This window comes from Rhineura floridana, chromosome 16 (genome assembly GCF_030035675.1).
Source record: "Rhineura floridana isolate rRhiFlo1 chromosome 16, rRhiFlo1.hap2, whole genome shotgun sequence".
NCBI lineage: Eukaryota > Metazoa > Chordata > Lepidosauria > Squamata > Rhineuridae > Rhineura > Rhineura floridana.
Window position 1 is genome coordinate 12073988 of NC_084495.1, and position 17691 is coordinate 12091678.

The 17691-nt window shown below is 42.0% G+C and overlaps 1 protein-coding gene across 3 annotated transcripts in view; it reads left to right on the forward strand.

The window, feature by feature from the left end:
• The window catches only part of LOC133371487 (collagen alpha-6(IV) chain-like), a 294936-nt gene that overhangs the window by 98973 nt on the left and 178272 nt on the right, over positions 1-17691 (forward strand). For all 3 annotated transcript variants that reach the window (XM_061598999.1, XM_061598997.1, XM_061598998.1), the window contains one exon: positions 3807-3890. In XM_061598999.1, the coding sequence (XP_061454983.1) occupies positions 3807-3890 (84 nt within the window). The remainder of the gene's footprint in view (positions 1-3806; positions 3891-17691) is intronic.

The following is a 17691-nucleotide window of genomic DNA, read 5'->3' on the forward strand; positions in this document are numbered from 1 at the left end:
AGAAGGGAGGGTGGGTTTGATCAGTTGCATACCTTTTGAGTCCAATGGGATTTATTTCTGTGCAATTATGTTTGAAAATGGAAATAGACTGCCTTCAAGTCGATGCCGACTTATGGTGACCCTATGAATAGGGTTTTCATGGTAAACGGTATTCAGAGGTGGTTTTACCATTGCCTTCATCTGAGCCTAAGATGCAGTGACTGGCGCAAGATTGCCCAGTGAGCTTCATGGCTGTGTGGGAATTTGAACCCTGGTCTCCCTGGTTGTAGGGTAGGAAGAGAGGGAGGGGGAGGGCAGGAGGTTGGGTGGGTGGGCACTGGGCAGAGGGGAAGCCCCTTTCCTTTCCAAAAGGAAGATATTGTGAACAGCACCATTGCTTTTAAGGGTTTCCCCAACCTTTTTATTCCACAGCAGGCATATGTAGCCTCCCACCCAAATTTAAACTAAAGCTTTCCCAGGCCACATCTACACCAGACCTTTATTTCACTTTGGACAGTCATGGCTTCTCTCAAATAATCCTGGGAAGTGTTGTTAGTGAAGGGTGCTAAGAGTTGCTAGAAGACACCCTGTTCCTCTCACAGAGCTTCAATCAGAGCTGCTGACTGTTAAACCACTCTGGCCACTGGAGCTCTCTCAGGGGAATAGGAGTCCCCTCTCAGCACCCTTTATAAACTACACTTTCCAGGATTCTCTGAGGGAAGCCATGACTGTCTCACATGAAATCAAAGTCTGGTGTGGGTGTGGCCCCCTGATTAGGCAACCCCAGCAGCTGTGAGTCTGGCTTTGAGAACACTGACAGTTGGTTCTTACTGAGCATGCCCAACATTATCATTGAGTTCAATGCAAAATTTATTAAATTAATTAAAAATCAGCCAGGCATTTTTTTAACTTTTAAACTGCAGAAGATGAAAGTCAGCGTATGGGGCAAGGTCAGTAACAGGATTATGGGTACTCTGTGAACATGGCTTATTTTTAATGAATTTCAACAGATTATGAGAACTCTGACAGAAAAAAGTCCAGAAGGGCTCTGGCATTTCTCTCTCTCTCTCTAGACTTTGAACTCTCAATTCTTTCTGACTGTTTTGTTTATTGCCATGAAAATTGAGAGGGTTGTTAAGCAAGCATTTCTGAGTTCAGAAGTATAAGTTTTGTAGGTTTTGTTTTCAAATGAGTTTATGGGAAGCATCAGAATGGGAAGGGGTATTTTCAATTTAACATTGCGGAATGTGAAAAATCTACGCTGGTTATAGTATACAGCCAGGGCTGGTTCTAAAGGGCAGCTAGGTGGGGCACTGGCCCGGGGGCCCCTGGAGCTACAGAGGCCCCTCCACTCGCCGGACAGGAGCTTCTGAGCCGCCCGCCATCCCCACGGTTCACCTACCTTTCTCTCCACTGTTTTTTGAGGTTTGCCATTAATCAAGAAGGCGGCCGAGGTTTCCCTAAGGGGCTGAAGCCTCTGCCTCCATCTTGGTTGATGGCATGCAAGTGTGCTACACGTGCACATTGCTGCCATCAACCAAGATGGTGGCAGAGCTTCAGCCCCTTAGGGAAACCTTGGCCACCATCTTGATTGGTAGCAAACCTGCATGCGCAGTGCGTACAGCCGCAAAAAACAGCAGAGAGAAAGGTAGGTGAAGCGGGCATGGCGGGCGGCTCGGAAGCTCCCATCTGGTGAGCTGAGGCTGCTTCCGCGAATCGCGGAAGGGGAGCGGAGGGGCCCAGGGCAGTCTGGTGTCCAAGGGACCCGACATTCCTGGGGCCGGCCCTGTATACAGCCATTCTTCTGGCTGTATAATATAGTGTTTGAATAGTTGTTGGACCGTTATTGTAATGTTATATTGATAAAGCATTTTTTTCTTTTGTGTTGTGAGCCACTTTGGGCACATTTGTGTGGAAAGCGGCATACAAATAGAATAAATAAATAAATAAATATTTGCTAAAGAACCTTTAAAGATAGGAACAAGATTTAAAAAACAAGAAGCAAAATCAGATCACATAGCAACAGTTAAAGGGTAAAAGTTGGGTCATGGCATCAAATAAACAGTCTGTGAAACATTCTGCAGATAAAATCAGATTTTTGCTATTCAATAAATGGCTTGGGGAAATAAAGACCTTTCCACATGCTTAGTTGCTACCTGGGATACCTCTCTCTAATGAGGGCCAGACCTGGCCTCGCTAACAAAGCTTCAAACCTCCGAAAAGGAGACACTATCCCCAAACAAACAGTTGGTGTTCGTAACTGTAAAGGCAGAGTAAAGAATTGTCAAAAATATATTTATGCAATCATTGCACATTCAGACAATATAACTGCAATCAGTCTTTTTAGAACTGATGTAGACGTATGTTGCCAAATATTCATGTATAATGCTCATAATGAAACCAGTGCTGTGTCCCCAAACGAACAGTTAACATATTAGTGTACCCACTCCAATTTCAAAGGTAAATCCCCTAGAGCTCAGTCACTCCCAGCAAACTGGATATAGGATTGCGCTTTATTCACTGCAGGAAGAGTATGATTATTATCCACCATTTCTAAGTCTCTGAAAAGGTCTTGTGTGATGAAAACGTGTCTGGCAATCTGAAACTTTTACAGGGCCACCCTTTGCATGTTTACTCAGATGTTAATCCTACAATATTCAGTGGTAAGCCCTCCCAGGTAAATGTAGTTAGGATTGCAATCTTATTTTACTGTTTCAGTATCTTTAGAGTATTGTGTTGGCTATATTCAGAGACCCAAACAGCGCAATGTGTATGTGTTGGCTCAATTTTGCCATTTTTATTTTGAAAGAAGAAAACAACTGTTCAACTGTATTGACCCTGTTCAGTGACCCTGCATTGATTCCTGCATTGAGTAGGGGGGTGGACTTGATGGCCTTATAGGCCCCTTCCAACTCTACTATTCTGTGACCTAGTGTGTGACCCCCACACCAGCTTCCCATGGAAATCCCACTGCTAACACCTACTATTGGCCCCCGGAGGTACAAAGAGCACCTTTGGAGGCAAAAAGGAGATGTGGATTTTCACTAGAAAACCAGTGTGTGCCCGATCAGGATCAAGATTGGGAAACCGTGTGACTGTTTTTCCTTGATAATAAAACTGGCAACATTAAGGGTACTTTTTTTTAAAAGTGTGAATAATGTAAAGCAGAAGTAGCCAACATGGTGCACTCCAGATGTTGCTGGACTACAACTCTCATCACCCTGCTGGTCGTGCTTGCTGGGGCTGATGGGAGTCGTAGTTCAACATCTGGAGGGCATCACGTTGGCTATCCCTGAAGGCAAGTGTAGTTTGGTCTCACACATAATGAAAGATTGCTAGCAAGCCTGCTACAATATTTATTTTCAGATTTGTGTATCAAAATCTATAGCTTTTGATTTCACCATTTTAGGGTGTTATGTCCTGTGAGTGGTGTTATGCATCTGTGTCAGTAGGATGTGCAGGAATCTAGTTGTACTTTGTTTTTTTGGGGGGGGGGAAAGGTCTGCGATTTATGTATTGGTTGAATAAACTTTTGTATGTAGTATAATTTTTTTTCTATTTAAAGTTAACAACCCTGACTTTTATATCTCTCGGTCTCTCAGAGTACGATCCACCTTTTTAAAAGGAACAAATTGAGATTTGCTGTCCAGTAAATTTTCAAACAAGGCCCTCATGACTTAATGTGCATTGCAACCTGTCAAAATTGTACTAACATAAACCATTTCTTAGGTGCCATGTCACTGAGGAAGATTTTGGAAGGGTACATGTGTCTGCTCGCTAATTTTTTTTGTCTTTCTCTCTCCCTCCCCCGTTTTTTTTTTTAACAGGGTGGGAAGAAATTTTATCACGGACCTTGTGGGGGTCGAGACTGCAGTGCAGACTGTCGATGCTTTCCAGAGAAAGGTGCTCGGGTAAGTGGACCCCCCCTTTTTTCCTTGGTGAAGAGAAACAGTTCCCAGGTTTCTTATCTCAGCTGTCCTTTCTCTCAAAGAAAACAGAGCTAATATGCTTAAGGCTCAGTCTTGCGGATTCATAAGGCGAGGGAAGTGAGGAGGAGCAGCTGCCCCAGAACACCCGCCCTGACCAAAACTTTGAAACCCTCACATGGAAGACTTAAAATTTACAATCTCTGTGCCGAGGCTTTACCTGAGCCAGCCAGTCGACTGGAAAACAAAATAATGTTGGTTGCTCTATATGTACATCAAAAGAAATGTGTTCTTTCAAAGTCCAGGCCGTGTCAGCTGTAATGTAGCCTTTAAAGGGTCAGCGTCCTTCTTCTTAGTTCTCTCTCTCAACCCCTCTCAATGTTCCTTGACATTTACCTCAATCTCAGGTTATATGTGGAGGGGAATCTGGTGGGTGAGTTTTTTTTCTGTATTCTCCACTTTGGTCTTCAGGCTGGAGGGTTGTGTTTTTTAAATGCTGCCATGTGACAAAAGGCTCCTTGCATGCAGAAATAACAGCATGCTGGAGAGAAGGCTAGGCTAGGCCAAATCCTTCTTTATTGACCATAGCAGCAGCTCCCTGCTTTTAGACAATGTGTGGGCTGACATGTTCTCATTTGACATACTGTTGTTCAAGCTGCATTGGCCCGTATCAAATTCAATGTAATATTCTTGCTAAGAGCATAAGTTCTGGCACGCCTTGGACTCACAGTCTTGCCCTCTTCTCCTCTTCCACACCTGCAAGAAGGTTAGAAGCATTTACTTAGGATTTTATACAAACTAGTTCTGTGTGACATCCATACTCAGGAAACTGTGGTTTGTTTAAACTCTAATTAGAGAGAACAAACCAGGATCAGACTGGCCCACTTTGCACTGATCTGGGCTATTTTGTTCCTCGTGGAGGAAATAAACCACAATCCCTAGTTTAGTGTTGCATTCAAACCAGGGGTCATGGTTTGTTTCACCCCCAGCAAACTACAACTCATATGTTTTTGACCACAACTCATACGTCTGTGCTGGCTGGGGCTGGTGGGTGTTGTAGTCCATAACAGCAGGCTGAGGAAGGCTAGAATAGACCTTTTCTGCTTTGGCCAAACCCACATCCACCTCCTTGAACAAAATGTCAGACAGATGGCATAATCCTTGATGGCCATCACCCCTCTGTCTCTTTTCGTTTCCGGGGTTCAGCTGGATTGTTTGAACTGGCTGCACCACTGTTGACATAATTCAAACTCTTCATTTTCCCCTTTGTGAAGATGTCACAAGGGTTTTGATTTGTTTGCATTGCTGATCTGGGAACTTGGATGATCTTTAACTTTATTTCTTACATGTTCTAAACTGTTAGGTCTAGTCACTGCTTTAAAAATGGGGGAGGGGGAAGGATAGTCTCTGCATAGGCTTGTACATGGAGAGCAACCTCCACCCCTAGAAATTCCAAGTCCCCCAAGCAAGGAAAGAAGGGAATTTTCTTAACTGTATGGCAGCATGCAGTTAGCCTGGTTCAAACATCACCCTCAACCTTAGTTTAGCATGACAAGGAAGCTGCAGCGAGCCTTAGACTCATATGAGCCCCCTCTTTCTCCAGGGTGGCCACAAGGAGTTTAGAAACTTTTGCTCCTAGTTCAGATTAATCACAACTTATCACTTTTATGTATTTTATTTGTATTCAGCAAGATTTATATCCCGCTTCGTTGACAAAAGCCTCTCTGCAGTTTACAAGAGCAGGATAAAATATTCATTAAAAATACCAATAAAATCAAACTTTAACAGCAAATTGACATAAACATTTACATCAATCTATGTATCTATCTAAAACCAGCAGATAAAAACAAATATACATAACAAAATTACGTGTTAAAATTGCGTATTAAAATTTCATTTCTGGGTAGGCTTGCCTCAACAACAGAAAAAGGCTTTAGCAGGTACCAGAAACAATATATTGAAGCTGCCTGCCTAATATTAATGGGCAGGAGGCTCAAAAGTGTAGGTGCTGCCACACTGAAGTATTGATTCCTTGCAAGTGCAGAATGGACATTATGTGGCACGTAGAAAAGTCCAAATCTAACCAATTGTCAGTCTCAACTAAAGTTTGTTTGAAACATGCCATCTTCAAACCATGGGCTTTGAAACTCAAGCCATTGTTAATGTTAATGTTGGAGAGCATGTTGAATTGTGATTAATGGAGAAATCCCAAGCTTCTCCTTGTGGCTGTGTCAGGGGAGGGAGAGCACCCAGTCCTGAGGTTCACTGTGGCTTGTTATCGTCATGCAGATGATTGCTTCATGTGACATCTGAATGAATGCAGACAATTAGCCCTGCATACATGTAACTGCCACCCCCTGGTTTCATACAACCGTTAATTGAGATTAGTGCATGTTGAAAGGCTACTCTTTTACCAATCCTCACACTATGTGTTTGTGTGAGTGGAATGGCCAAAGAATGGCTATGGTGAAGAGATTGGAAACAAAGGTCATGGGGTCATTTGGTTCCTCTTGTTGGTTCAGGAGTGGGGAAGTGGATCCGGGAAGGGTGACTTAGCCTGTGCCTGCTTTTGAGACGGGCTCCTGCCTCAAAAGAAGCTTATTCAGATATATCAGTCAGGTTTTTTTTTTTTTTTGACTGATTAAACTTCTCCCGGGTAGGGAGAAACGAAGAGATTAACCTCAAAGCCTATTTTTGTTGGGACGACCAGATCTCATTAATTTATGGGACGAGGTCCAGCCGACGAAGGTGGGACGGATTTTCAACAACAAGCTCTATCTGATAAAGCGAACGTTCATCTTATCTTCTAAGAGAGAACGCACTAACAGGCAAGCACCCTTCTTTCTATATTTTTCTTTTACTTGACTTAAATTGTTGCTGTTTAAAAGAGATTTGCCAGATTGATCGGTTTTTGACATCTCACTGGGGAGCCATAACTTCTCTCTGCTGCTCACTAATTAATAGCTTATCTCTGTTTTTGTTGCAAAAAGCTGTCCTGGATTTGCATTCTAAAGATATACACAGAAGAGGGATTTCTATTCCAGATTTTTATTTTGAAGAATATTATATTGTTTGAGACTACTCTCTTTTTGGTCTATTTTATTTTGACGAATCTGTTTCCTGACGACCGCCATTAATTGTTTCGATCCTGGGAACTGCATTTTGTTTACTTAAGCATGGAGAGATAAGGCTGTCTGCTCTGTTTATACTGTGATGTCACCAAGTTTGGAGTATTAACCCAATTGTTGCTGAAATAAGAAGTGGTTTTCCTATATTTTTCTTTTAAAATGGCAATTAAGAAAGTGGCTGAGAAGCTGGAAATAACTATGTTTCAGAAAATAATGGATGAGATTGAGATAACGAAACAAAACCTGCGACAGGGTTGTAAGGAGTTGAAAATTGAATTGAGTAAAATGAAGCAGGAGATTAAAGATATAGGGGTCCCTGTGAGAGAGGTGACCCTGGAAGGGGTCCCTGTGAGAGAGGAGACCCCGGAGATTGGAACAAACGTGGAACAGGAAAAAGATTTGGAGTCTATGGACTTTAGAAACAAAATCTATTGTTTGGAGACACAGGAGATTAAAGACATAGGGGTCCTTGTGAGAGAGGAGACCCTGGAGACTGGAACAGGGGTCCCTGTGAGAGAGGAGACCCTGGAGACTGGAACAGGGGTCCCTGTGAGAGAGGAGATCCCGGAGATTGGAACAAACGTGGAACAGGAACAAGATTTGGAGTCTATGGACTTTAGAAATAAAATCTATTGTTTGGAACTCAATGTTATCTCTGAAGAAATTAATGAAGATTCTAGAGATAAAGTTATCAATGGCATGGATAATCTTCTGGACTGGAATGATGTGATGGAGCCCAATATAGAGAAAATCTATGGAATTAACTGCAGCCATGTGACAATGGAAAAACTTTCAAGAGATGACCCAGTGTATTTTGAAAAAAAGAACAGAGATATGATTTTACAGCAGTATTTCAGCAACCTATTCAGAATGGATGGCAAGAAAATATTTGGGATAGAGGTAATTCCCATCAGACTCTTACTATATGACTATGGCTTTGACAGCAAGATTATTATGGAATACTGATAATGGAAGATTGGATACTGAAATTACTGGACTTAACAAGACTACTGAAGATGGAAGATGGAAAATGGAACTAATAGGGATAATAGAACAATGGCTACTGAAATTACTGAACCTAACAGATTCTGATGTGATGGATTAATTGAAATGTTTATTTTGACTATGGTTATGACAATAAGATTATCATAATTAGTAATGAGATGGATTAATCGATATGCTTATCTGGAAAAAAAAATTGATAGATATATTTCTTAAAGAATTGAAACCTCTCTTTGACTTTTTGTGGAAAGAATAAAGTAATGTTTATGAGATTTGATGATTAAGTAAGATAACTACTGGAGGAAAGTGATTTTATAATATGACTTAAGAGACAGGATTGTTATATATTATAGACTTATAACTGATTTGATCTTTGACAAATGGGAAGTCAATATTTTACTCTTTATTTTTTATTTTTGTTTTTTTTGTTTTTTCTTTTTTTCTTTTTGTTTAACTATTTTTGATTTTGTTTTTTGTCTTTGAATGTTCTATGATTTTGTCTTGTATGTTTTATGAAAATCTGAATAAAAATTATTGAAAAAAAAAAAAAAAAAAAAAGGAGTGGGGAAGTGGTGGCACTCCAGATGTTGTTGTTAGGCTGCAATTCCCATCAGCCCCAGCCAGTGTGGCCAATGTTCAAGGGTGATGGGTGTAGGAGTCCAGCATTATCTGGAATGACAATTCCAACATGATGGGCATTGACAATGAAAATGGAACCAATGACCTAGGGAGGTGGTGAGCTCTCCAACACTGGAGGCATTTAAGAGGCAGCTGGCCAACCATTTGTTTGGTATGCTTTAAGTTGGATTCCTGCATTGAGCAGAAGGTTGGACTTGATGTCCTTACAGGGACCCTTCTAACTCTGATTCTATGGAGGGCCACAGGTTATGCATCCCTGTTGTAGCCAAGGATAGACTTCACATTATGTGCAGTGGGAAATGTCCAGAAACTCTTCTCATCTCTGGGTGTGAAAAGTGCCTTTCAGATGAGCACCACATCACTTAATTAAAGCCATGCCTTGAAAGCGACAATCAGCAGAAACTGCCGTAGGAATTTTACAGATTTTCTACCTGGTCATCATTTGCTCCTTGACCTGTAGCCTTTGGCAAGCTTAGCCCCTGAGTTGTTGCTATTGTTTCCCTTCCCCTTCTTCTTCAAGCGAGTTCCCATTCGGTGAGAACATGACCAGAAAAGCCTTGCGGAGGAGAGAGTGGGAAAATTTTTTCCTCCTGACTCTGCTGTTTCAGGCCATTAAGGAACAGAAGGGGCTTGCATAGACTCGCCCACACAGCTGGTGATGCATCCTGCACATTGCTCTGTGTTCTGTCATGCACTTTAAAGGCTCTCAAAGCTTACGAGCACCCCCCACCCTTTGCCCTTCTCCCATACCCGATCGCCAGTGATGCCTGTTCTCTTATCTGGGAAGATAGCTTCTCTAAACATCTCCTGAACTGTTCCCCTCTCCCCCCCCCTTAAAAAAAAGTGCAGGTCATGTGAACTTTGGTTTCACTTCTTCTAAGTCTAATCAGTCTTTTGTGATGGAAAAAGCATGCAATACTTTCCCAGGAGTTGTGCAATTTGTAATAAGGTGGCTTATGTCCTGACATCTTCTAAAAGGGTGAGTCTGTGTAGCTTTTGAACGATCTCACCCCATAAACACACACTTGCAGGTTTTTAGCTGGCATAAAGGGGGATTTAGATGAGCTTCCCCCAGTGTTGAAAGAATGCCTGAGCGGTGTCAGGAGCCCCATGGTTTGGCCCTGCCTCTACTACCAACGTGCACCATGTCCACACACCTAGAGCAAGGGTGCAGAACTTATTCTGGTGCACAGGCAAGCTCCCCCACTTCCTGTAGGCCATTTTGACAGCTGGGTGATGCCCCCCACTTGTTAATTACCTGCCATTGTGATGTCATGTGACAACTTCAAAGGGACTTGCAGAAAGCGAGCCCCTTTGAAGGCACGATTTCGAGACCAGTCAACGCTGACAGGGAGTCCCCTCGGCTGAACTAGGGAGTTCCCAATGGGGCTTGCTTTCAGCACTGACAGCAAGCCCTGCTTGCAAAGGAACAGGAGCTCAGTTTAAGCTCCCAATTGTTTCTTTGCAACCATGTCCTTATATATAACATTAGGTGTAGGGCAGGTGGATGTGGTTTGGGCAAAAAAGCCTCTCGGCCAAATTGTGCCTAGATCATTGAATAGAGTCAATAAGTCCATCTGGTCTGATAAACTGCGGTACCCTCTCTGACCATTACACCACTGCAGTGTAGCAAGCACCAGGCCCATAGTTCCCTCTGCCTAAGAGCTATCTTAGTGCCTGAGCCCAGTTATCAGAGCCCACAGTTTGCGTCTCCTGGCACTTACAATCCACCTGTTGTGCAGCTTTGCAGCTGCTTCTCCCAGTGTAATTTGTTCATTTGGTAACCCCCCTTTTCTTCTTCACAGAATCCTTCCTGAGCCTGTTTCTTCGCCTGTTCCCAGGACTGCTTTTCTAGTTCTTGTCTGAAAATATTATTTTTCAATTAAAAGTTCCTTGATCTTTCATGTGTCCTCCCCCTCCATTCTTTTGCCTTTCAAGAGTAGGTCCTGGGCCTCTCCAGAGTAGGCACAATTCCCAAACATGCAACCCCTTCAATCTTTCCTCCATGGGAGGAGGGAAGGGTCTGTGTCTGCAGGCAAGAGGCTTGTTCATGTCTCAGGTTACTGAGTTAATATATGATCGTCAGAATGTGCTCATTGTTGCTGCATTTTTTTTAATTCTTAAAAAAAATCCCACTACAGTTGTTGACCGGATCAGATCACTTTTTCTGATAATGTATGGCTTCTGATACATAACAAATGTGAGTGTTTTCAATATTTGTCAGTGAGATTTGAGTCTATCCAGTAAATGAATCATGATATATTTTTCTCCCAATCAGTATACTTAAGAATTGGGGGTGGGTTGTGATACTGTTGTTTTATTTGGGTTTAGAATTATCTTCAAAGTTAAGAAGTCTTGACCATCTGTTCGCTGTTATTCAACATGTCTTTGGCAAAATTTCAGGTGAAAATGAGGTAATAGTCGAACAAACTCACTATGCCAATGTTGTTCTTATTAACAACCACCAAGGCCTATTTTTTTTTCTAATTTCCAAAAAGTACCCTGCTGCCAAATGGGGCATTAAGCAATTAGTGTACATTTCCTTTCTCCCACTCAGTACAGAGAGTCCTAGCCATTAGCTAGGATGCGTGTGCGTGCCTGTAGTTGTGAAATAAAAGTTGTACATCACAGCTGCTACCCTCCCCTCTACCACCATGCAGTTGTGCACTCACGACAGGACCTGTGTACTTGTAGGTTGTGGCAAGAGTCCTACAAGCCTTGAGAGCATGTTTGCCGAGACGTCTCAAGGGGTAGGCGCTGCTGGTCTTATCTTGCTCTCAAACATCTGGGTATTTGGTCACGATGACTCTTGAAACAGGCCGTTTGTTGATCTTTCCGGCTGTCAGTGCCTGCAATGAAATGAGGAGGGCTTGGAAGCCTTTTCTGTGGACAGCTGTGCTGTTCTCTGCAGGCAGCTGATGTAGACGTTCCCCAAATGGGAGCCAACTGTGCCACGGTTGTAGATGTGAACATCGTAAGATGTGAGACGGTATCAAGATTTGCCAGGTTAGAAATGGATGTTCTGTGCACCCCTAGCACCTGTGCAGCGAGCTACCAAGGCTACAGGTCATAACATCTCCTTTGTCTCTGAGGTCTGGCGTGATTCTGCCCACCCAGGCTGACCATTGGGTCTCTTTGATAGGAAGGGCTATCAAATCTTCTTGTTAGGCAGCAGTAGTCCTCCCTAGCTCTAGTTTGTTACTGTCCATTCTGATTCCTGTTTTGCGTCCTGGCTCCCACTCTATAGCTGTGTATGTTAAGCTGGGCACCTTTGGATGCCTTGCAGCCAGCACAGCAAGCTGCACTCCTTTTTCTAATGGTAGCATGCGTAAGATTTCACTGTTCCCACACATGCAAACACACACCCCTGCGAAAACCTGTTGCATTGGGGAGCCTGACGAAAACCCATGGCTTTGTCCAAAGGGACTTTACTATTCGTACAGCTGCATACACATGGCTTATCTGCACTGAAACCAATTTTAAAATCTTTCCCATATTAAATGAGGACATCTCAAGTGCTTGCTTTTGAAATGGCCTCAAGGCCTGGTTTGCAAACTGTGATTTTTGGAGCAGTTCCAGATTGCCTTGCAAACTGTTTCTGGAACATTGGTAATCCATCTCTTGCTCTTCAAGTGCTGTTGTTTCTTGTGAATGGCGGTCTTGCTAAAGAATCATATGCTCCTTTCGTACGTGCCTATAGATGAACTCAGGAGAAGCAGGGACATGGAAACATTTGACGGCAGTAGATATGTTGTCTGTTGTTCTGATGGAGGAAAAGGGTAGGCGCTAAGATGGTTTTACAAACCACACACTTGACATTTGTACATCCTACAGCCGAGTGCCATAAATAGGAACCATTTTGTTTCAAACCTGAATACTAAACCCAATGAAGGATTCTTAGAAAGTTGGTCAATTGCATAGGGGCATAGAGACGTAGGAAGCTGCCTTTCTACCAAGCCAGACAGATTGGTCCATTTATGGTCCCAGGCTATGGTCTGAAGGCACATGAGACCAGCACCCTGCTGAAACTAAGCAGGGTCAGGTGTGGTCAGTGCTCGGGTGGGAGACTGCCTGGGAACCATATGTAAGCCGCCTTGGGTTTCTATTATGAAAAAAAGGCGGGGTATAAATGTAATAAATAATAATTTATTGTCGACACTGGCTGGCAGTGGCTCTCCAGGGTTCGAGAGAGGGGACATTCCCAGCTCTACCCTGAGACTAACATTGGATACCCTTAGGATTGTATTCAGCTGAGTTCTACTACTCAGAGTAGATTAATTGAAATCAATGAACCTAAGTCAGTCATGACCATCAATTTCAGTGGCTCTGCTCTGAGTATAACTAACATTGGAATCAACTCATTTTTTAAAAAAAAAACCTTTCAAAATGCATGTATTTATTTGCTAAACATATATCCCACCTTTTTAGAATAAGCTTTCTTAAAAGGTAGCTTACAATAATATACAAATTAACACTGACATTAGGCAGGCACCTTCATTGTACTGTTAAAAACCTTTTTGTTTAGGCAGACCTACCCAGAATATGTAAGGTTAATGTGCATTTTAATAGGTAATTTTTTAAAAAAAATCTATTTTAAGATACTAAGGGGTTTATAAATGCTTTTCAGTAAATGAAATAAATGAATAATATATTTAAATAAATGCATATTTTAACTACTTATTTTATATATGCTTTGACTTTTTTTAGGTCAACTTGTTTTTAACTTCTCACTTCCATTGATATTTTAATGTAAATGTTATGTTATTGATTAATATTATTTATTTCATTTATGAATTGCTTCCCATGAGGCATCTGAAGCAATTTACAATATAATAACAGGTATACAACAGTTACATATATAAAACAGCTTAAAAATTGCATAGGTGAAAACAATTCTGAGAAACAATTATTAGTATAAAAACAGTTTAAAACAGCTCCTACTGGGAGGAAGGGCAGGATATAAATCTAATAAATAAATAAGTTCAGATCCAAGACAGATACAGAATTTTAGGGAGAAAAAAATTAAAAGCCTTGTTGGAAGAGGAACATTTTGGTGCTGAAGAATCATAAAATCATAGAATAGTAGAGTTGGAAGGGGCCTTTAAGGCCACTGAGTCCAACCCCTTGCTCAATGCTGGAATCCAAACAGAGCATTTCCAACAGATGGCTGTCCAGCTGCCTCTTGAAGGCCTCCAGTGCTGGAGACCCCACTATCTCCCTAGGTCATTGGTTCCATTGTCGTATGACTCTTAACAGTTAGGAAGTTTTTCCTGATGTCAATCAAGAGACAATCAAGAAGGTGCTGATCTAATATATAGTGGGAGGGAGTTCCAAAGGGCAGGTGCCCCCACACTAAAGGCCCCATTCCGACATTTGTGTGGAACAGACCTCCTGGTATCTGCCAGATGACCTATCCTGCAGAACATTCAGTGAGCAGTTTGGCATGTAGAGGATGAGGTGATGTTTTAAATATTCTGGTCCCAATGTTGTTGTCTCTCAGGTTATCACTTTTTTACTAATCTTAGATTCTGTTCTCCGCATTTCCACATCAGTTTGCATTTTTTTTAAAGGTCCACATGAAAATTCCACAGGATTTTAATGGGAATTTCTTCTAATTTCTTCGATTGGTAGCCCAGCTACGTCCCTATCTGGACAGTGACGACCTCGCTTCAGTTGTTCATGCTCTGGTAACTTCTAGATTGGACTACTGCAACGCGCTCTACGTGGGGCTGCCCTTGAAGACTGTTCGGAAACTACAGCTAGTCCAGAATGCAGCGGCCAGATTGTTGACGCGGATCAGAAGGTCCGCTCATATAACACCTGTTCTGGCCCGTCTGCACTGGCTTCCTATTTGTTTCCGGGCTAGATTCAAAGTGCTGGTTTTGACCTATAAAGCCCTACATGGCATGGGACCGCAATACCTGGTGGAACGCCTCTCCCAATATGAACCTACCCGTACACGACGCTCAACATCTAAGGCCCTCCTCCGAGTACCATCCCATCGAGAGGCTCGGAGGGTGATGACTAGAACCAGGGCCTTTTCAGTAGTGGCCCCCGAACTGTGGAACAGTCTTCCTGATGAGGTGCGCCTGGCGCTGACGCTACTATCTTTTCGGCGCCAGGTGAAAACCTTTTTATACTCCCAGGCATTTTAAAGTGTATTTTAAACAGCATTTCCGTATTTTGGATGTTGTTTGGTTCGTTATTGTTTTTTTTTTTTTTAATTATTTATTGTATTTATTGTATTTATATATTGTGCTTGTTTTTATCTTTTTGTACACCGCCCAGAGAGCCTTCGGGCTTAGGGCGGTATATAAATTAAACCAAATAAATAAATAAATAAATAAATAATACATTTGTATACAATTTTCCCTAATATAAACATTTTGGCAAAACAATTTCCCCTAAAAAATGCATTTTTGTATGTTATCTACACTGAGGTGTATTTTTATGCAAACTTTACCCTTGTAAATGCGCTTCAGAAAGTTCAAATTAGATAGGTTTGAATCAAATTTCTCCTGCATCTCTAGTGTACACCAAGTAGGAAGGAGAATGTCCATCGTCAGGTCAGAGAGTCACCCCTTGAAGAGTATGTAGTCCTCCCACAAGCAAGGTGAAGAATAGGAGAGATGAACTGGAGACAGAAGCTCAGAAGGCATCTACTTATCTCTACTCCTTGTCAGCAAGGTTGCAATACCATACATCCTTACCTGGGAGCAAGTTTCATTGAACCCTGTAGAGCTTACTTCTGAACAGACATGTTTTGGATTGCAGCCCAAATTACTCTCTAGGAACTCTCCTTGCTGCTTTGCCCTATAGACCAGAACAGGCCAAGGGGCCATTACTGAAAAGGTCCTTTCTCTAACAGTCACCCCTGCTGTACATGGCTAAGAAGGGGTACTCAAACAAGGGCTTCAGATTATGATCTGAGGGTTCAGGTAGGAGTGTGTGTGTGTGTTATGTGCCTTCAAGGCAATTACAACTTATGGCGACCCTATGAACCAGCGACCTCCAATAGCATCTGTCATGAACCACACTGTTCAGGTCTTGTAAGTCCAGGTCTGTGGCTTCCTTTATGGAATCAATTCATCTCTTGTTTCACCTTCCTCTTTTTCTACTCCCTTCTGTTTTTCCCAGCATTATTGTCTTTTCTAGTGAATCATGTCTGCTCATTATGTGTCCAAATTATAACCTCAGTTTCATCATTTTTGCTTCTAGTGATAGTTCTAGTTTAATTTGTTCTAACACCCAATTCTTTTGTCTTTTTCGCTGTCCATGGTATCCTCAAAGCTCTCCTGCAACACATTTCAAATGAGTTGATTTTATTATCTGCTTTTTTCACTGTCCAACTTTCACCTCCATACATAGAGATTGGGAATACAATGGTCTGAATGATCCTGACTTTGGTGTTCAGGTAGGTACACACCATCAATTAAAAAAATGAGGTTGGGGGACTGGACAGTTCTGATTCCCACTTCGCACCTTTGATATAACCCTGAATGATTTTCTTTATGGGACATCATGGTAGGGTTTTTTCCCGCCTTGAGAGTCAAAAAGCTTTTACTTCAGTTGGAATTTTTTTTCTTACTGAGATAACTCTGTCAACAGGAAACAGGATGTTAAATGAGACGGACACTTAATTGTGAGCCTGTGAAGGATTTCCTGGAAATAGCATTTGGGTCTTCCTCCTTGCTGATATATGCCTATATCACTGTTCTATATAGGAGTATGGTGGCAGGGCCGTAGCTCAGAGGCTGAGCATCAGCTTTACACACAGAAGGTCCCAGGTTCAATCCCCGTCATCTCCAGGCACAGCTGGGAGAGACTTTCTATCTGAAAGCCTGGAGAGCTACTGCCAGTCAGTGTAGTCAATACTGAGCTAGATGGACTAGTGGTCTTGACCCAATATAAGGCAGCTCCCTATGTTCCAATGAGTAAGAGGAAGTTGCAGAAGGAAATAAATTCATGGAATTTCACTCTAGAATCTAGGCAGAAGTATATAAGAATGCAGAGTTAGGCCCTTCCTCTTCAGAAGAGATTATCAACAGCAGTAAAAACACAGAACCACCCACTTAGACAGCCACGAGGGCAAAAGTCAAGCTGAATGCCAAAAAACCCCCCTCTTGCCAACAAGTGTTGGTGCCAGAAACGGCAAGCCTAATTAGTCTACGAGGAAGTTCACCAGCTATAAAAACTTGCAGCCAAATGAAGTTTACAGTCAAATGGTTAATTCAACAAGTTCACTGTAGTGCCAGCTGGCTTGGAGCAGAGGGGATGTCTGTCTGTGGATCTTCCTAGAAAATAAATAATGTTAGTAGCCATGATGCAAAGCAAAAGTGTTCTTCAAAGAGGAGGAGAAGGGAAAAAACACTAGATTTGAAGCAGACTGGAACCCATCCTGGTAAAACAATGCATTTCATAATGCTAGTAATGCCTGGAAAGGTCTTAAAGATCCTTCCCATAAGTGTGTTTAGTAAAAGTATATGCTAACATTGCTTAATACTGAAGGGAAATACCAGTGAGGAAAAAAGGCAGGTTAAGCTGGATTGCAGAATGATACACTGTTTCATGAACAACAACATGTACGCTCTTGCACGGTTTCATTTTTTTAAATTAATGAATCAATAATTTAGGAGGATAAGTCAACAAAGAGAGGCTGTGTGCCTCTGGGAATGTTGTCTGGACTTGGCAACATTTCTTTGGCATGATTTGATGGTTGCCATTTCCATTTTGGACCTGAAGCTTGTCTTAACTTCTGGCATGCGAGACATTGATATGACATGGACTCAACCTCCATCGATGTGAAGACTGTCCCCCCCCTTCTCTGAAAAGAGTCATCCTGACTATTAGTCCTTCATGACTATACACATGATCCAAAATAACTATAAGCTGTATGTATCCAATGTTAGTTCTGCTCTAGAGTAGACCCATTGCAATTAATATACATAACTATCTTAAGCCCATTAATTTTGATGGGTCTACTTTGAGTAAAACTTATCTGGATACAACCCAATATC